Source organism: Scomber japonicus, chromosome 1 (assembly GCF_027409825.1).
Source record: "Scomber japonicus isolate fScoJap1 chromosome 1, fScoJap1.pri, whole genome shotgun sequence".
Classification (NCBI taxonomy): domain Eukaryota; kingdom Metazoa; phylum Chordata; class Actinopteri; order Scombriformes; family Scombridae; genus Scomber; species Scomber japonicus.
The window spans coordinates 10,846,638-10,867,742 of record NC_070578.1 but is presented as its reverse complement, the minus strand read 5'-3'; the positions used below and the strand labels follow the sequence as shown (position 1 = coordinate 10,867,742).

Below are 21,105 nucleotides of genomic sequence, written 5' to 3'. Positions count from 1 at the left end.
TGTATGGGCAGAGTGTCAGGAATGAAATGTTTCATTTTCTCACAAATGGTCCTCTTTACAGGCTCTCTGTGGTGCAGCTGAACACTTTGCGCCTTACAGTTCTTACTGTTATTAAGTTTTAAGAGACGCCAACCAATTGGCACAGATAATGAGTGGCCAATTATCCTTTTCAGCTGCCAGACTGAGAGCCGAGGGTATTATGGGTATCGAGGGCTTTAAAAAAAAATGAAATGTAGGAGTTTTTAATGCCACGTTCTCTATAGTTCCTCACCTCCACCAGCTGCATGAGGTTCTCGAAGTACTCCTCCTCGTCGATGGTGAGCTTGCCGTTGTGGTAGATGATGCGGTAGTGCTCCACCTTGCCGTCGCAGCTGACGCACAGGGTGTAGTCGCCGGGGTAGTTGGTGCTTTCCCTAACCAGGAACAAACCCGTCTCCGGAGGGTAAAGGAGCCGCTCGGCCTGCTCCCGAGTTATCTTCCCATGAAACCAGCTGGGGGGATGGAGGAGAAGGAAGGAAGGGCGAGGGAGCAAAAGGGGAGTAATAAAAAAGAGAAAGTGTGAGAAAAAAGAAAAGAGGTGGGAGAAATAATAATACCAGAACAATAATACCACATGTGCCAATTCTTGCTCCTATGGAAAACAATTCGAATCCTTGTCTCTTTGTCTTGCTAACGACATCAGATAGACCTAAATCCTTCAACAGATCACACAGGATTTTTATTTTTTCACTACGCTCGTTTCTCTCATTTGGAAATGAACCAGACAGAAGGATGCATTTCAACCCCCCTGTCCTCTTCTGAAATGAGAAGTGAAAAACACGAGCGGGCGGTAATAGGAAGCCGGCAGCAGCACTTCCAGTCTGTTCAGCTTGAGCGGTGCAGGGGCGGATCCCGTCTAGCCTCAAGGAGTCAGTGAGAAAGTACCTGAACCCAAACAACAGGAAACATGGTCCTCGCAAACACACACACACACACACACACACAAGAAGCCCGGGGCAGAGTCGCACACTGACACGCAGGCACGGCAATAACAGGAAAATGCAAAAACTGTTCGGATGAGGTGGTGGGCAGGACGGAGCTGAGCCACCCAAGAGATGGGCTGTTACACACACACACACACACACACACACACACACACACACACACACACACACACACACACACACACACACACACACACACACACACACACACACACACACACACACACACACACACACACACACAAAGGAGTAAAACAAAGAGGAAAAGAAATCAACAGGCTTCTAATAAACTAAAAAGCTGTTCAGAGTTCTGTTGGTTTTGACGTGCTCAGAGAACAAATAAAGCTCTTGCTTCCTGATTTAGAGGCGAGCTGTATAACCCGGCTTCACCCTCACCATATGGCCTGGAAGACTATATCTATAGGCTACTAATGGATGGATTAGACAGCTGTGTTACACTGCCAACCACGTCTAGTGATCGTTTCAAATCTCCTCTAAGCTTACACACAAACACACACACACATATATATATATGTATCTATATATATGGCATTTCTCTAGCTGACTTGTGGATTTATTAGAAAGCAAATATATAATCTGCAAATGTTAAATTGTAATGTATTTTACAGCCCCCTTTTTAAAAGGATGCCAAATTTTCATATCACTTCAATCTACACATCTGCCGTCTTGAGCTCCTACACACCACTATCCCCACGACCTCATCCACCAAACTGTAGCGGACTGTATCTCATTGATTTATGTCACTCCTTGTGTGAAAAGTTGTATTAGCCATAGTTTAGCCCCACAGGGTCTCTCCATCAGTATTGGCTGGTGTAAAGGTGGCAATCAACAGATACAATTAATTTAGCCAGTTTCCTGTTGCTGCCACCGTCACTCCCTCTTCCACTTACACCTCCTCCTCCTCCTCTTCTTCTTCTTCTTCTTCCTCCTGCTCCTCAGACAGCAGAGACCCTTGTGTCAAAGCAGCTTAATACGGGTTGAGTTGATTAGATCAGTGCAGGCAGCTTCTCCGATGGACGGCAGCTCCTTAACTCCCACTAATCCAAAGAGCGGGCGCCAAGTGTGGACGGCCCGGTGAAACACATGGACCCTTGGCTGGACGCACACTAGCTCTTCTGTTTGCAGCAGTTAACTGCAGTGCTGTCTCATGCATTACATCATGCTGACAAAAAGTCCAAAAAACTGTGGTAAACAACTTGGTGGGACAACAGAGAGGGAGGAAGTTGAACACCCTGGATTTCTTTGTGGTGGTGGTGCTGCTGTGTGGAGCAGATGTCTGCCACATGGGGGCAGCACAGAGAGAGAGAGAGAGAGAGAGAGAGAGAGAGAGAGAGGGAGTGAGAGAAAGAAAGCATGAGCTTGAGCATGAGCTGATGCATGGCAGTAAGGGAGGAGAGGACTGTATTTACTGCTGAGTATCAAGCGGTCAGGCTGAGTGTAGGGACAGAAGAACACAGCTGAACCCTTATGTAACCCAGAGGAGAGGGAGAGGTCTTCTCTGAGACATCTGTTAGTAATTTATAATGAAATCAACAAGTCTCCCTGGGTTACAACTAATGGCTCTGGAGGACTGGCTTCTGATGAGGCGAGTGTTTTGAAAAACATATTTAACGACACAGTGATTTCAAATGCAGCCAGAAGGACGTGAAGTCAGCATGTGTAACCATCAAATTAAGCCTATACGGTCTTCACGATGAATTTAAAGTAAAATAATCAGGAGTGTTGAGCTTCAGGCTGGTTTCACCGCAGAAAAAAAATTCTGACAAATCTGTCAAAATTCAATTTAATCAGTCAAAAGTCAACGTGAGAATTTCCCACCTTTAGTTCCATGTAATCACAGCTGCAGCAAAGTTGTTTCTAGTGTTAGAAGTCCAGTCATTCGTGCCGTTCATGGTGCGACTACAAAGCCCCTCACAGTTGCATTAAGGCTAATTTGAGGTTCCCGTTGGGCCTCTTCAGGCCACGCACACACACACACACCACAACAATAATAACAACATGCCAGAGCTGGATGACCCGAGTTCAGAATGGTGTGGACAGGCGGTATGAGCGCAGGCAAAGGGAGGTCAAAGCTTTCAGCAGCAGTTGATGAAGTGAAACACAGAGGGTCAAAAGTCCATTTAAAATGTTTCCTGCTAGCAAACGGTGTCACAGCACAGTGGTGACTGTTAAGAGCTCCATACTTCTGAATGAGAGGCTGCCACGCTTATGTTTGATGTTTTGATCCTTGGGCTTATCTCGGTATTTACAGTAAGAGTATATCCCTTTAAAGTACACAGACTTAATAGATCTTAGAGGGTGAGTCTTCTCATTATCCTACACTGAATGTTCACTCTGATATTAAGAACTTTCTACTAAAAAGTTCAAATACTTACTAATCATTATTTGCAGAGTAAACACAGAAGCTTTCGGGCGGCTTTCAGATGATGATAGTGTAGCAGCCCTGTATGCTCTCGGCTCTCCTGCCTTGTTTCATTTGCATATGCCTCTCGTTATGTTTTCCTCTTTTTTTTTTTTTGGAAACGGCGGCTGTTTCAAAGAGCCTGATTCAAATGTAGTGCGCAGCTGGTCCCGGCCTCTGTGGCAACCAGACAGCGACAAGAGAAGACGCAGTACGAAATAAAAAGAAAGAAAAAAAAACCCCAAAAAGACTGCTCGGGTTGGAGTTTCCATGTTTTTGATGCTTCGTCTGACTTTTGAAATAAAACACTAAATTTGACTTCCATGCAGGGAACAGAAGTAAGGTTGGGCGGGTGTGGGGGTTCAACAACTTGTTCACACACTTTCGGAAAAAACAAAAGATGAGTATTCGTGACAGTGATGCAGAAGCACATATTCCCCCCTCTGGTACTTACGGCATAAGACTGAGTTTCCCTCCTGACTTGACTCCTTCCCTTTTCTGGACATAGTTTGCTGGGATGGTGCCTTCTCTGCCCACTGTGTTCCTCGCTCTGTACCAGTTGGGATCCTGAAACAGAATCGTAACACAACCTTCATATTAGTGCTGAAGTGTGCTACCATTTTGTTCAGGTGAGGAGCATTCCTGTCCCATGTATCTCTCTCTGAGTTCACTGAGTTAGTGGCAGTGGTGATGCGGCTCAGTCACAAACCTACTGACCTTACTGTGCACATACTGGATAGTGAAAACCAGTTGAACGCCACTGGTTTCATCAGCTATTTGATGGGATAAGTTGTTGCAGGCTGGCTAAAAGAAGGAACTCACTGACTGGAGCTACAAAAATGTTTCTAGCTGTTTGTCTCATGTAGCCTTTGTTACAGTATATTTGTTAGTACCATAGTTGCTTTGAATGATACTAACATGTCTGTTGATATATTCATTTCTTAGCATGTCAGCAATCCAGTTGAAGTATGAACTACCTTGATTGGCTCATAATTTAGCTTGAAATTAAATACGAAAACTACAAATATATAAAATGAACAACAGGAGTCATATCTTAATCTCCTCGATATATGAAATTGCTGTTTTGGTCATTTCAAGCCAGAAGAAAAAGCTCTTTTCATCCAGTCATTAACATAAGTTGGTTTTTGAGACATTAACAAAAATATGGAATATAAATAACACAGCAGAGACAACTTTAGCTGTGTTTAGTGTTGATGGTGAGTGTTGAGGTGGGTTTTGAGATGGCAGAGAAAAAAACTTGAGCCTTCAGGAGGTGTCATGGCCTTAATTAATTTGGATGAAGTGGTTTGGGGGAATGGTGTTGCTTGTGTGACCGTCTTGTAAATTTAAGGTGATATTGATGTATGCTGTATATCCACTCCCCCCTTTTTCAAAAAACCCCAAACAATGCAGCTGTTTACTATCCAGGTAAATGATCAGTCAGTGGGGAAACTAAAACAGAAACATATAAATTACACATAATTAACAGTGCAACCTCACAAACATGTAAATGAATAAACTTTTAAACAATTAACTTGTTACTCATTCATAATAATCTGGTCAGGAATGCAGGATTCGGTATAAAGTGCTTCCTTACCCTAGTCACCCCGATGATGGTCAGTACGTCTCCTTTACAGAAGGGCAGGTCCTGTTCATTGGCCGTCTGGAAGTTATACTTGGCTACACACTCTGTGCCAGTCGCCCATGGCGCCTACATCACAAAGACAGAGAGGAAGCAGTATTAATCACAATGTTTACTCACCCCGTGTAGCATGAGGAGCTGAATTTAGTTGCATTTGACGTCCCAGTTACAATTCACACTTGCTAAAGAGCCAAAATTGGAGTTAAAAAGGCACAGGGGTGGGGGGTTTATGGAAGCAGTTAGATTCACTAAATACACTAAATTCACTAAAGAAAATAAGGAATGACAGTACATCATAAATAAAGTAGCAGTGAATGAGCAAGAGCTCTACACAAACTTGAAACATCCCAGAGGGGCGATGAACAGAGTGTGTAACTGAAGACTCACCAACATTAGGGTTAGGGTTAGTAACCATCCACACAGCCAATTAGCAAGAGGACCTGAACTTGCAACATAAAACCCAGTAAAACTGAGAAAACTCAAGTCAGCTTAAAAATCAGCATCTAAATCATTTTTATGCAGACTCCTCATCAGTTTTATCTCTTTGGTGATGCAAACGTGTGTATAAATTACACCAAACACTTCATAGTCAGAGATTAGTATACCTGAAGGTGATTATGTGAATCTCTGAAATCAGGTTGAGAAGCCTGTAGGGAGTAAAGCATGGGCTAAACACACAACATAACAGGTGATTACTGCGATATTAACAAGTTATTGGAACTAACTCCCCTCTCAGGTAGATATTCAGTTATCTTAATTATATGTTTTAATGACATAATCCAGCCCTGCAGACTAAATAACAACACTGAGTGAAAATGAGGGGTTGGATTTAGCCTACTGGAACAAACTCCAGACTCTCTGTGAACACTCAAAATGTATATATATACTAGTTTTGTGAAATGAATAAGTGGGAAAATATCTCTCAAGGTGATGCACACAAGTGGGATAACTTTAAGCTCCATCGTTACTAGTGAAAGAAACTTATTTGTCTAGTATGTTAGGGGTGGTTGACCTCAGGTAATGCCCAGCAGAGCTCTAACCCTATTTTACTTTCACCTGAGCAGAGATCTACTCAGCCAGAAACGACATATCCAAACACCTACAGTATGTGGGCGTGCGGAGCCTAAAATAGAAATAATCTGTACTCAGTCTATTAGATACTACCTGTTTCCTGGGACATATTAAAAGAGTCACTCCACCACAGTTGCTGCTTTATAATGTTGCTTTACTGAAGATGTCTTGAAAAGGCTGAATATCACCATTTTCTCCCATCACTTTGGTGTAAATTCACCTTTTGTATAACAGTCATTACTATTGCTTTCATGATTTCTTTAGGCTTAGAAATGTAATATGACATAAAGACTGTAGTTGTTCTCATTGTCAGTCACTCTGAACACTATAGGACTGGCAACCAAATGCCTAAAACACAAATGTAAATGACAGGGTGAATAAGGCTGCTGAGTGTATTCGGTTTGCACAGTTAGATCAGCGCAGCAGTGTGATCAAAAACATGCCACAATACAGAGAATGAGATGAAATTACTACAAAGCGGCAGGTGTGAGGAAGCTCCGTGTACGAGCTGCTTTACTCCTGACAACGCGTAGCACAGCTGAATGTGTCTCAGTCGATGCTGCAAGTTGAGTCTGAAGCACCGCTGATGACGGCGACTCAGGGTCATAGAGAAGAAACAATACCATGATTCTCCAGTTTTATTTATTTCAATCACTTTATTTATTAGTAAGCTGAAATAATAAGCCTATTGATCTAGTTGATCTGTTTTTGAAAACCCATGTATTTATCATTTCAATCATTTTTCAAGCAGGGGGATGTGTGCCATCATGCAATATAATATTAACCCTTACATACTGTTCAAGGTCACATTTGACCCATTTTTACATTTGAGCGCTGTAAAAACACCCTATACACATTTCTTTTAGGGGGATTTTTCCTAATGTGAAAAAATGCATCATATTTTATTTTTATGCAGCTGAAACATTTCTGTATATGCAAATGTTCAAATTTAAAGTGTGTTTATTGGAAAAGTTCAAAAATCAGCATTCAAACATGTTTTATTGATTATAGTCTATAACATCTTTTCCATAGATAAATATTTAGTTTGGGAATTTATGAATGTGAATTTGAGTGGAGACTAATTATGAGTCAGTATATGAATAATATGTAAGGGTTAAACACCAATGACCGGTTAACTGGTTTATCTAGTAGCTAAATGGTTCTTTTTACACTTCAAATGGTTGCTGGTGGATTCTTAATCATTGTTAAATCTAGTTTTGGTCACAGGTTGCTAAATTTACCAACAGGTCAAAAAGGCCTAATGAAACCTAAAAGAAACCCACTGTCTAATTTTAGAAACTATAATTACCATAAACTGGAGGCTTTTATGTCAGGGTCTCCAGGACCAAACATCCTGCTGCACTACAACATAATTAAATATATGCAACTTACATTCATAGACAAAAAGGGAAGAATGGAAAGTTAATAAGAAATGCATAAGAAGAATTAAGTCAACAGGTCTTATACAACCTGAATAATGTGCATGAAAATACTGAACTCTTTCATTTCAAAGATAAGAGATTGTAAGTGTTTGAGTAGATTACAGCTTTAGTCTTTCTAAATTCCTTTTTAAAAAAAAGGGATTTTCTTCACCTGCCTGTAGTGGAGCGCTGTGTGACAGATGAAAACAACTCAGATCAATAAGGACATTTAAAGGCAGAGGATGTAGGAGGAGAGTAATCCTGCTCTGAAGCGGCCACTTGAGAAGCATTAGCTGAACCATGGAGACCATCAGGTAATGTGAAACCAGGAAAACTCAGCTGGGCACTTTGATGGATGTGTGCTCACCATCTCTGTACATTAACACTATACCACATATATGAGTTTGGCATGTGTGTGTGTGCATGTGTGCGTGTGTGTGTGTGTGAGAGAGACTTCATTCTATTTAAGTCAAGTAGTCTCACTGAAATTGACGTCCGTAAAAACTGATTGACGGATTAATCAAAAATGGACATAATCATTAGATGCTGCCACTTTTAACTTCTACCTTCCTTGTTGATATTTTAGTAGGTGTGAGTCTGATTTCATGTGAGTGAAGAGGAGTGGAGTTAAATGCTAACTTAGGGGTCACAGATGCTGGAACAATGCCAAACAATGAACAAAAGTCCATTCTTGACCTTTGAAACAGTTATCTGACAAAACATAATCATCGACACTGTCAAGAGTTGTACCAAGGAAGAGTGTTGCTTTTATCCAAGAGTGAACTTTGTCATTTAGAGTAAACATCAGTGATAAAACCTGACAGCTACTGTTAAAGAATATTAACCTAACTTATGATATAACTTACTTTTGGACAAGGAGGACAGTTTGGATGTACAATAACAGGATTTTTTAAGATCATGATCATGGATCCTGAACAATTCTGGTAACAGTCCATACAGGAAGTACAGATTTCGTATAGTTGGCCCTCCTACCCCAAACAACTTGAGACGTATATTACAGAAGAAAATCCATTAAATCCTCCTACAAACAACACTACAGGCAAGTGAGAACAACACTACGCCAGAACTACAGATTAAAGCCCAACTGGAGAAAGAGAAGCTTGTTTTTAGCATTACTTTTATATCATGTCAATGTTTCAATCTTTAGGTGTGTGTAGTTGTACAAAAAGGTGCAGGGAGTAGAGCTGTGTACTTGTAAACCTGAACACTGGGTGGGTAAAAAGGTGGGGGAAAAATTGCAATATGTACTCTACTTACATGGATCCCAGACATGATGAGGGCAATTGGGCAGCAGGTGTCCTCAGGCAGGTGGTGGTCACTGTTCAGCTAGTACCATCAGAGCTGTAACACAAGGAAAAACAAGACGTTAGATAAATATAACCAACAGTGAAGCATGCTGAACCGCTGAGTGTGCGCTTCATTTTTACACCTAAACAAAGACAGTTTTACATGCAAGGAAAAGATGGCAGGAGAAATGTAGATAGCTGTATAAATCAAGGACCAGCATGAGGACATGTGTTCATGAATATGAGGAATGGTTAAAATTGAGCTCTAGTGTAACAGAGTGGCTGTCCTGTAGATTTGAAAGGTGGAAAGACATGAAAACATATCTTGTGCATGTAAACTTATATACTCACATAATTAGCCTTTATATTCAATTTCTGAACCACAAATCATTTATAAAGACCTCATCAGTCACAGATAAACATGAGTTATACTAAATGAAGCTTTCAGAGAGCAGAGAGTTTCTGCTTTTGTTTTTATGATAAAAAGATATCAAATTTCAGGCTAAAAGAAAAAGTATTTTTACAGCTCTCGGATGTAAAAGTGGGTCAAATTTGACGCTGAACAGTATGTAAAGGTTAAGACATTTTAACACAATGGTGATAAAAAAAAGGAATCACACAGTAATAGACAAAGACAATAATTCACCCAAAACAGGGTGACCAAGTTTTCAATTCTATGGCATGGCAAACTTTTATGCAGCACTATTCAGCCAAAAAAAAAAAAAAAAAAAAAAAAGCATTTATCACAAATGCAACTCATATTAATTTATGATAATGAAGGTGCAACAAATCTAATCTCACTAGCTCGCTCTTCCCATTTCTCATTCTAAAGCTCCTGCGTTAAATAAAGATCTCTGCTGGTAAAAGACCGCTAACAGATGGAAAAGTTCAATCTAAAAGGTTGAACTGTAAAAAAAAAAAAAAAAAAAAAAAAAGGTTGTAAACTGATGAATCTGAAATAATAAAAGTGAACGAGCGAGAGGAGGTTCTCTGCCATCGGCCAAGTCTGTCTGCCTCTGCAGCCAATTACTAGTCTTTTAAAAGGTGACCTTGATACAGTGACAGAGGGAGAGGAGGGAGAGAGGGAGAATGTGAAGACAAACTGTAAGTTAAAAAGAGGGTGGTTGTGTGTGTGTGTGTGTGTGTGTGTGTGTAGCTTTAAAGCGTACAGCTGCTGGTGTGTGTGTGTGTATCTTAATGTGTGCCAACATGAACTCATATCTCTGTACTTTCTTCAGGAAGTCTCTTTTGGGGCCTGAGCTATGTTTTGTGTATCTCTTCACCACCACACTGATGTTTAATAGTTAATTCAATTTCCTCTGAGACTCTTTATTCAAAAAGAAACAGAAGTGAATGAGGGGTGGCACGCAGTATTACAGTAATACTACAGCCTGAAGGTGTAACAGTGACTGAATTAGGCCTGGCGCACTAGTACCCATCTAAAACATCTCACTTCCGACCGGCCTGGAGAACAGGAAGCTGAAAAAAAACCGGGAGTAGGGTTGAGCGAGAAGGAGGAAGTAGCTGACGCATATTTTCCAGAGCTACGTACAAAGTAGGGAAGGGCTGTAGTCGGAGGCAAATGTGAACACGAGGAGTACTCTGGTCACTGCCTCCCACTAGACTCCGACTACAGCCAAGTCACAATAGGTCACCAAACACATTGAACAAAGCGCTACAAACAACTTGTACATATCACCCAGAGATTAACTCTCCTCTCTCTTTTCCCTCACCCCTCTCCTTGATCTACCCTGCAGCCCGTAGTTTCACTTTGATTCAGTCTATTTCAAGGAAAGAGGAACATTTTGTCTGCCGAGCGTAGCCCAGTTCTTTTCCACTCACATCTACAAAGTAACTCAATGCTCGGCGTAATTTTAGAGCCATGAAAGTGATGCATCCCCTTCACAGAGCCTGAATACTGGGCTAGAGCCGCTCATTGAGAGCATCTATAACCACCGCAAGCTTCACAGTGCTGCCATATCCTGTGTTGATACAGGAAACAGCCTAATTGCAGACCATTGCAGATCTGTATGCAAACTGACAGAGCCAAATATATTCAAGGCCAGGCTGCTCCGGTGCACACACACACACACACACAAGCAGGGGCGGCCCGCTCCTTCCCCCTTTTGCCGTTCTTACGTTTAGAGCAGCACCGACTCGCCAACCCACAGCCGTGCTGCTAGCCAATAGAGAGACAAGTGAGGGCTATTCTTATCTCTCTCCAGTGCTGAGGAATGCCTGCAAGCTATTCAAGAGCTTCAGCATCACACTGCTCACATCACTCTCCTTAAGTTAGTCAAGTGGTACTCAGGAGAGGCTTCTTCACTTCTTTTTTCCATAGCAGTAGACTGTGGAGCATTGCCACTCTGTACTCTGTGGCCTTTCAGGAGTATCTCACAGAGCAGAATAGCACATGTAATCCAACAGCCAGAAAGAAAATGAACATGTTTGCTACTGAGAAAAAGAGCTGTGTTGTCACTGTATAGTGCAGCATTACCATGTTGAATATATATGAATAAGTCCTAAGGCTATTTTAAGACCCACAATGGCACTTCCCCTATGCAGCAGCACCCCCACTGTGTGGATACAGTTATACTTAACGAAATATATAAGGAGCCTTGTGTTGTTGATGTTGTGCTTTGTTTTCTTTGGTTCTTCATATGGTACGTCACACATCAAAGTGTGCATTTTGTATTCTGCTTCAGCCCTGCTACCAGATGTGACACACACAGACACACACACACACGAGTGGAAATCACTTCCTGCTCTGCTCCCCTCCTCCTAATATTCTCTCTCTGTGCTTCATGAGCTCCCGGTGACAGTGTCATGGCAACACGCTGAGTGATGTAACGGCAGCTTCTTATGAAGCACTTCCTAAAGTGCGGCACTGAGTAACAGTAATATTACTGTTTGTGTCTTGTGTGTCCTGTTTATTATCACCGGCACTGTGTTTCTGAATCACATTCTTCTTAAAGCAGCAACCTCCTGCACTGAAGCAGCTTTGATGGATCCGGATAAAAGAGATGAAGTGAATGTGGGGTCTGTTGCTCCTCCACTGTCTACTGTATGATCTTGTTTCACTACATTAATATTTCACTGCGCCGTGTCTCTGAGACAAATTCCTGCGTATTCATCACACTCTGAGAATAAAGCAACGTTAACTCTCGTTTACGTACAGCACCACCGCCCAGACTCGTGAAGCTACGCTGCTCCGTTCAACAGCACCCAAAAACATCCTGTAAATACACCGGCACACCAAAGTCAATGATAGCAGAAGTCTTCCAAACTCAGTGCTATTACATGCATTATGTATGCTTATTTATTCATTTGGTTTTATATAAGTTGGTTCTCATTTAGGTGATCGTCATCATGATTATCATCTGATCGTCATATCTGCTTCTGCTTTTCTACTTCTTATGCAGCAGAGTGTGATCAATGTTGTGATTTGATCAAATTTAATAATCTTTTTACCTTTTTAAAGGGAACATAATATACTTATACGTATACTTGTTTTCTGTTATTTATGGTGTCAGATGCCAAACATAGTTTAAGTTTCAAAACTTGAGGTTAATGTATGTAGAAATGCTGCCTGCAGGTCAAAAGCCAGGGCATCTAGCTGATGAGTTGACAGCTGGTTGCTCAGTTGCTAAGGTTGTTGCTAAGGTTTTTTTTCCCCATGTGTTGTTTGCGTTATCATGTCTCATATTGCATATTTGATTCCAGCGATTATGTACGGGTGTGTCTGAGAAGTTGACATTTCGAGAGTAGTGGAAGTCACACCACTGTAGTTTGTTTAATAGTTTGTTTGTGTTACCTCCTCAGCAGCCAGAATTCAGCCAGGATGCAGCTCCTTCAGAAGCTAACCAATCAAGAGTGGGGCTTATTAGGAGGGGTGTGCGGCTTAAAGAGACAGTAGCAAGTAGTAAAGCAGCTTGTTTCAGACAAAAACTGCATGAAGAGCCAGTGTAAGATAAATAATTAGTTTTTCCAACTGTAAATAATGCAAAGATATTCAAGTAGAGCCCCACATTAAAAACGCAGACTTGGAAAATGTGCATAATATATGTTAAAAAAAGTTCCCACCAGCTGCTCTGACAGGGCATGACAAACTGACTTAATCCAGTTACAGCTCAGATAATGGCAATATAGAGTAATATCCCATTTTTAAATTGATACTTGTTGGCACTGCCATGACATTAAGCTCATCTAGATGTGAAAGATTAAAAACATTCTCAACTCACAGTTGCACAAATCAAGTTTCCCTGTTTCTTGCCAATAGAGCAGATCAAATGTGTTCTCTGTCTGAAGTTGAGTTTTCTTTAAAAGCAGGAAACCATTTAGCTTACACTTTGTCCAAATCTTATTTGCTGACACACAACCAAAGAATAAAGTGCTGTTTGTACTGAACACCCTACTGTGTACAACTCAGCTAAACTTTAGAACATTATCACAGTTTCTGATTGTTGCTCTGTTGGTTTCCTCTGGATGAAGAAAAGCTTGGAGCAGGAATCACCTGAGAGCTGCACAGGTGTTGAGGTTGTTATTTTGAGTTTCTTCAGTACTGTGACAAAGCCTCGGGACATGTAAACAGGAGGATCTGGTCAGAGGCAGCCCTGCTAGCACAATGTCTACAAGAGCAAGAGGGTACAAAAGTCTACTTTAACTTGGGCTGAAGTTATTTACTTGGGCGCAGTTACACGTCTGCTTAAATCATGTCCTGAGGGAAATTGAATTTATTAAGGCTAAGGCATTAGACAACAGCTCCAACTGCACTCAACAAAGGACGTCATTATGTACATTTAACCAGTAAACAACATCCCCATCAAATTCCATGAGTGGCTCGTCAAGTAATTCCACAGAAAGTAGAGAGCGCTAGTATAGCTTAGATTTAGTATACTGCAGCTGTGGGTTGCAACTCTACATCATTAGCTCATCTATATCGCTGAAATTCTAACCTCAGAGGATTCAAATCAATAATCATGTTTTTTGGCTTTCCATTACCACAGGAGAAACCAGAGGATGGACTAAAGCAGCAGAGAGAATCAGCATGTGATTGGGTTTCATCCAGCCAATATGATTAAAATATACGTGGATCAGTGCTGATTACAGATCCATGGACTTTCTCGATTACATCAGATCAGAGTCAGGGGTCAGTGTCTCTGGCTGACTGATTTGAAAATGAGAAAATAAAACAAGTGTGATTTGCCTTCTTTATTTATTTATTTTTTTAAATGCAGATACAATGATAAACATCTGCTTATGTACAGACCGGTGTGTGCCTAATTGCCTTCCTGTATGATCTGACAGCTGGGCAGACACAAACAGACCTGCAGACTCTCACACTTCCCTCTACAAACAAGCATGCTTTAAAATATCACTCAACTGTTTCACTGAGTATTTTATTATCCAGCATGATCCGCTGTGTAGAGCTTAAAATTTGATAACTTCATTTAGTACTGCATAATACACACAGATGACTATTCCCCCCCCCCCCCCCCCATTACATAACTCCAACAACAATGACTTATTTCATATACAAGGAGAGGAAAGAGCAGTTATGACTATTGAATCCTGACTTGGGCTCAGTACAGAGTTTGTATTGTAGTATTGTAGTGTACTGGCAGCAGGAGAAGGTGGTGGTGGTGGTGGTGGGGGGGTATGGAAATGTGACCTACTGGGTATGCAAATATACAGTATAAGCTCACAAAAAAACTACTCAGAGGTGCTGGAGGCTCTGCAGAGTGGACAGCGTGGAACTGTCAACAACAAATGATTCGTGGCTGCATCACATTTCCCCGTATGTAAAGTTCTCGACAGCCCGCCTGTTTTGCTGCGGCTAATGATGAACACACACACACACACACACACACACGAGGCGTATCAGGTGGCGTCTATGTCACAGCGAACAAACACGAAACCCCTGCTTGGGAAATATGCAAATGCAGACATGTGTACAATAGTGAAGCAATACATTTTTTACTTCTGTCTGTACGTTTGACATTCAACGCTATTTGCATTTTACCTCTGTCGCCGTTTCACGTTACAATCGCGCACGTGCGACCGAGACACGTTCGCAATTAGTGAGGATGTAAGAGAAGTTGGTATGTTTTTTTAATTAAAAGGATAAACCCTTCATCTTTTTGAACATTCTGCTATTTAAACCCAGCTTTTGGCTTCCAGTGGCGATGTTGTCGAGTGGTGTGTGTGTGATGTAGCCCACGATCAAAGCAAATTCAAAAGGTCATTTTAAGTCCACGCCGACGATAAAGTGCGAGTCTGACGATAAGCGACACACACACACACACGCAAACACACACACACGCGCGCAGACACCGAAAGATAACCTTTGAGTACTTGTGGCTTACTAGACTCATCATTAAATCACAGCATACAGGCTGACAGTTGAATAGAGGAAGCAGATCTGATAGGAAGTAACAGCCGCCGACACGACCGCAGTCGCCGTATGTGGTTAAAGTGTCGAAAAAATATTTTAATAAGCACAGCCACCTTTTTTTCAAACTTAGCAGCAAACTGGCCTAGTTGCTCATCCAGCATGTAGCAACAGCGTTGGCATCTTTGTCTCTGTATGTGTGTTTGCACAACAAGCAACGAGGAAGTAGGCTTCATTTACTGCCAATGTAGAGATACACTGAGCCCAGACGTGGATGCAGCATCTCCAGTCATCTTATAAGCCTTGGTGTCCTTTTCATCTGGATAACCCGTCTTCCCACCGCAGCAGGCAGTCTCTCTACCAGGCCTCCACATGCTCCACTGATTATGTGGACCTGTCAGACAGTGTTCAGTGCAGGGATGAGAATGACCATACCACAAGGTTTCCTCACTATAATAAAAGCAAGCAAACTAGGTTATTATAAACAAAGAGATAGGAGATTATACGTGCGGTGTATACAGTGGCTCCTTTTCAAAACTCTGCTTCCTGGCTGCTGGTCCCATTTGTCACCCCCTACTAAGAAATGTTTGGGACAACAGTGCGACATGGTAATTCCTCTGGAGTCTCTTTCTCAGCACTTGCCGACTGAAAGTTCAGCCACGTGCCTCAAAGCGCTTGGGGGGAGCACATCAGACATCAAACCGTACAACACTACAGCTCCCAGTACCTCCCACTCCCACTAATGTATTGTATATTTATTGTTTTATTGTATGAAGAATTGTATTTTATTTTAATTTTTTTATGACTTAAGAATACTGTGGTGATGTTGAATTTCTTCCTATGGGGATCAATAAAGTTACCTACCTACCTACCTACCTACCCACCTAGTTTTAGACCTGGTCCGGAGAACAATATCCAAGTTTCTAGCTTTTAAGTTGTTCAGTACCAAAACAAAGAGCTGAAAGTGTCTTAAAATGTTGATTCTCAGAGAAGTCAGCAGTACCAGCAACACTTTAACATCACAGCATCATTTGGTTTCATGTTTATATCAAAAATATTACTGATAAGAGGTTTAAAAGGTCTTCAGCATAAGGAAGGATAGCATATTTTCTAGATGCATGAAGAAATAAAGCAACAAAGATGTGCATTAATAAATATATTTAAATTATTTTCAATAAGTTAAGACACTGAAAAAGATGCCTGAGAATATACTTGACTTCAAAGCAGTGAACTGAGGGTATTTTGGTACAAACAGGTGCATGGACGGGACACTTGAAACCTCAAGTAGGAGAGAGCTGCGAGGGACGGTAAATAATAAAGAAGAACATGTAGAAAAGGGAAGTTTTAGAGAGTCTGTGTGGCTTACTCAATCATTACAACTGTGTGGCTGCCTCTGCCACTTGCCACATCAAACATTTCTAGCCAGCTTCACCTTTTTTTAGATTTGGGGCCGATTTCACTGTCCCACAGAAATGCCTCGCTGCATATTTTTTTCTTTCTCTCTCTTCTTTTCTGGCTCATCGGGAACAGAGAGAGAGCGAGAGCGAGAGCGAGAGAGAGAGAGAGAGAGAGAGAGAGAGAGAGAGAGAATGCCTATATTAAACGTGGTCACAGTTTCAAAACTTGAGGTTAGAGCTGTACATGTGTAGAAAGGCTCCCTGCAAGCCAAAAGTTAAGACTGCCTTTTTTTTTTTTTTTTTACTTGCATGTCCACAAATGTCCATCTGTTCTGTAGCCTTGGTTGCTAAGATTTTTCCATGTGTTGTTCGGTTGTCCACTCGCATATTTCAGAACAGATTCAGCCTTGAACATGTAAGGTGTATCTCAGAAGTTGAAATTACTCGGGAAGGAGTGCCTTAAAGAGACAGTAGCTAAAACAGCCTGTTTCAGACAGAGGCTGAACTGAAGGGCTGCATTAAGGGTTGGGATGAGTTAAATAAGTGAGTTTTTTCAACTGTTAATCATCAAAAGATATTTCAGTTGAGGCACAGAATATAAATATAGAGCTGGAAATGGAGTGGAGGATTAGATCTTAGCACCTTGCTCAAGGGTATCTCACTGTTAACTGTTGAGGGAGAGGAGAAATGAGAAGAATATTAATGATATTCAGCATCACCAGGCAGTTCAGAGATTTGATTTTACAACCATCGGTACACAAGTAGCTTTCAATAACCAGAAGTCTTCACAGTCACTTTAAATAAGACGGTTTGACCCAGTCTGAATCTGTTACATCTGGATAACCAACAAAGCACAGTGGGTTGGTTATAAAGAAAATAACTGGAGGTTGTAGTCCTGTATTAATAAAAACATTTTAAGTAATTCAATTAAGCAAAACAGGCAACGCTGCACAATGAGCAAGCGAGCCTCTGCAGGTCAGATGGCCGCATTGTACTGAAAAGAAAAATGGTTTCAAGTGGTGCCAGAAAAACAATGTCCAAAGAGAGATCGCATTGAAATTCTGAACCCGAACAACAGGAAAAAAAAAAAACACTCACATCCTTTCTTTGCAACGGAGCAAAGGAGTCATGTGCGTGTCTAATCCACAGCCGTCATCTCCTATTTTTATCGAACTGAATGAAAAATAGAGCAGTGTGACAGAGAAACCTCTTCCACCGCAGACAGACAGACAGACAGACAGACAGACAGGTGGGCAGACAGGCAGTTCTCCTGCCTGCCCGCCCGCCTCTCTGACGTAACAAGTGACAGGCTCGGGCTGGCCACTGATGACAGATTACAAAAGCAGGGAGGCAGGAAGTGGAAGAAAGAAAGGAAGAGGGGAGAGAGAATCCACCCCCCCCCCCCCCCCCCCACCCCTCCTTCTCTTGGAGCTCTGGGAGACTGCTGGACTGAAGAGAGCAGAGGGGAGGAAGGGTAGTGGTGACGGCTTATTGTTTGAGCTCTGTGTGCTGCGGTTCCAGTCTCGGCGCGCACTCAACCCAGGCCCGGCTATTTATATCCTCGCAATATCCATGCAGGCGGAGGAGGCAGGAGGCTGCAGTCGTTTTCATCATTGCATACATTATGGAGACGCTGCCTTAAAGAGTCTGTCTGCTGTGACTCTGCCCGGCTTGTGCTAATTTTCTCGCAGGATTTCCCCCATTTATATTTAGACAATGTTGGGTGGTGTTTCCAGGATTGTACGCTGTGTGTCTTTTGTCTTTAGAAATACATCTGCACAAGTGAAGGAATGCAATGCTCAGTCAAATCATACATTTGTGTTAAAAATGGAATTAATTTAAATTAATTTAAATTAATTTCTCTGAATTCTTGTAATACAGTATAATACAAGGCTTCTCTCAAACACTGAAAATGCAGCAGTATGAACTTGTTGGTTCAAGTCTGAGACCTACATGTAGAGCTGAAATAATTCATTGATCACCAGAGACAGATATTCACTGGTTCCAACAGCTCAAACAGATGTTTTCCGAATATTTTACAGACCAAAATGATTGACTGGAAAATAATCGGCTGATCTGTCAATAATGAAGTGAAATATTAGTTGCAGTCAAGCCTGTATGACACACTCAGCTCTCCACACACACACACAGTAGATTTGTGTTCAGCTTTATCATACAGCGAAGAGAGTTATATTAGAGTTGTATTAACTTTGAGGGAGAAACTTGTTCAAAGCACAGTAACAGCAGTGTGTGTGTGTGTGTTCATGTGTGTTCGTGTTAACTTGGCTCTATCTTTCCATTAACTATTGAGACTAAGATGCAACGGAAATCTTGGTGGTGAAAGTGTGTGTGTGAACAGAAGGATGGGATGATGGAGGACTACTCCAGCCTGAGTGTGAAATGATATGTGGAGGCAGATAAGAGTAGGAAGCTCCCAGAGTGGTGATGGAAGTGTAGGGAGGTGGAGGTGATGCAGGCTGAGAGCCAGAAGCTCAGAGGCTTGTGGGAATCTGGGGAGGCTCTGTGCTCCTCTGACAGGATATGTGGCTGGCAGGTGCGTACAGTACAAGCACGCACACGCGCACACACACACACACACACACACACACACACACACACACACACACACACTCACTTATGCTGTGCATGTTACCCCAACTGTCGACGTGCACGTACCTCGCACACATGCTCGCAAATGCTTTATCCTCTGGCCTAATATATGCTGCCATTTAGATACATGCATACACATTCTTCCATCTGGGTCTAATATATGCTGTCCCTCAAATACACACACACACACACTCAAGTAGCTTCGAGCATCCCAGGAGGTGAGAGAGAATGGGTGAGGAGAGAGAGAGAGAGAGAGAGAGAAAGAGAAAGAGAGAGAGAGAGAGAGAGAGAGAGATGGGGGTGTGTGTGTGTGTGTGTTTGCTGCCTGCTGCTGCTTTCATTGCCTCTCCTCCTCCTTTGATGGCAACACATGACAACTCTTCCATTCAGACCAGAGGAAGAGGAGGAGGAGGAGATGAGGAGGCAAAGCATGAGGATGGAGACACAAAGAATGTCATTAGCAGCAGCCACAGCGGGGTGCTGGTACAATATGGCAGCGGCATTAGTCCAAATCTCTTTAATAAAAGAAGCATTCAGTGGCAGCAGAACTGACACCATGGAGGGAAAATCACACTCAGAGGAGGAAAAAGAAGAGAGGCACACTGGGTGAAAAAGCAGACTGAAAGCAAGAGAGAGAGAGCGAGAGTGTGAGAGAGAGAGAAAGAGGTTAAAGGCGAAATCCAAATTGCAAAAAAAGGACGCTGGCATACTATGGCGGCTCAAAATAGAGATTATACAGATTACCTGAGCAGTGAGTAATCCCAAACTGAGAAAGAAATTGACTAGGTGCAGATTTAGCGAGTGCAGCCTCGAAAGAGAAGGTAGACGCGGGCGGATTTGGTTGCTCGAAGGAGAATACAAGGACAAATAAGGGGGGGGGGGGGGAGCACTTTCTTCTGAAAGATATTCATCAGATACTGCGGGAAAAGCTTTAGTGCTAGTTGCTCCTCTGGCAACCAGGTCAGATCTGTAAATCTGCTCTGATCTGTGCTTTTTTTGTCATTCATGTGAGTTTTAGACTCATTTTGATGAATTAAATGCTGGACTGGCTGCTTTAGGTTTGAGAATACAGTGTTGAGAAGTTTTTTTTTTTCCACCCCAGGAGGAAGATAGTTCATATTCAGTGTTGTCCACTGTGCACCAACTGTGACTGTCTCTGCCATGTCAACATTTTTCTACCTCTTCTGCGGTTTTTTTGCTTTGGCTGGTAAGGTGTGAAGGGGTTTCATCAAATCAGTTTTGGAGGAGAAAGTGAATAACCAGAAGATAAAAAAACCCCTAAAAGTAGCAGCTGAATATAATCTGATTCCTTTTCTGATTCCATCTACATTTCAGGCTCGAATCTCTTTATTTTATGTTATAGTACATTTTTCTAATAGCAAACCAACATGCCAGTATTTGTAAATTAAGAAGACACTTTGTTCTTATAAGATGAGAGTTCACAGAGAGAGACAGAGTAAGAAGGAGACAGAGACATGCAAACATAGATGATACAGTGAGACAGCGAGAGATGCTCACAGATGGAGAGGACAGAGATCAGGGAGAGCAAGGACACAGCAAAATAAGAGGAGCGGGAAGAGTCTAGAGGAGTGGTGGAGGGTGTAGTCCATGAGGACGGAGGACGGAGACGGACATTAAAGTGTTGAATACTGCCCGGGTTCTTGGCGGAGGACTATAATCTGCCGGTCCTCAATATTAACAGCAGTCATCTGTCGGTTCCAATGCCAACCATGAATAATGGAGGCTCCACCCAGCGATGCCAGCACTCTGAATTATTAATTCACAACCACAGACTTGCATTAGTGCGCAGTGTGGGGTGCTCTCTCCACTGTGGGGTCCGGGCTTTGACACAACCGCACTC

The 21,105-nt window shown here is 42.1% G+C and overlaps 1 protein-coding gene across 1 annotated transcript in view; it reads right to left on the bottom strand.

Annotated features, from left to right (window-relative positions):
- The window catches only part of LOC128362336 (tyrosine-protein kinase CSK), a 42,025-nt gene that overhangs the window by 9,217 nt on the left and 11,703 nt on the right, over positions 1–21,105 (bottom strand). Inside the window, exons 2-5 of the mRNA XM_053323081.1 lie at positions 8,818–8,901; positions 5,003–5,116; positions 3,860–3,972; positions 272–491 (exon numbers count right to left, since the gene is read on the bottom strand). Of these exons, the coding sequence (XP_053179056.1) occupies positions 272–491; positions 3,860–3,972; positions 5,003–5,116; positions 8,818–8,832 (462 nt within the window). The 5' untranslated portion in view covers positions 8,833–8,901. The remainder of the gene's footprint in view (positions 1–271; positions 492–3,859; positions 3,973–5,002; positions 5,117–8,817; positions 8,902–21,105) is intronic.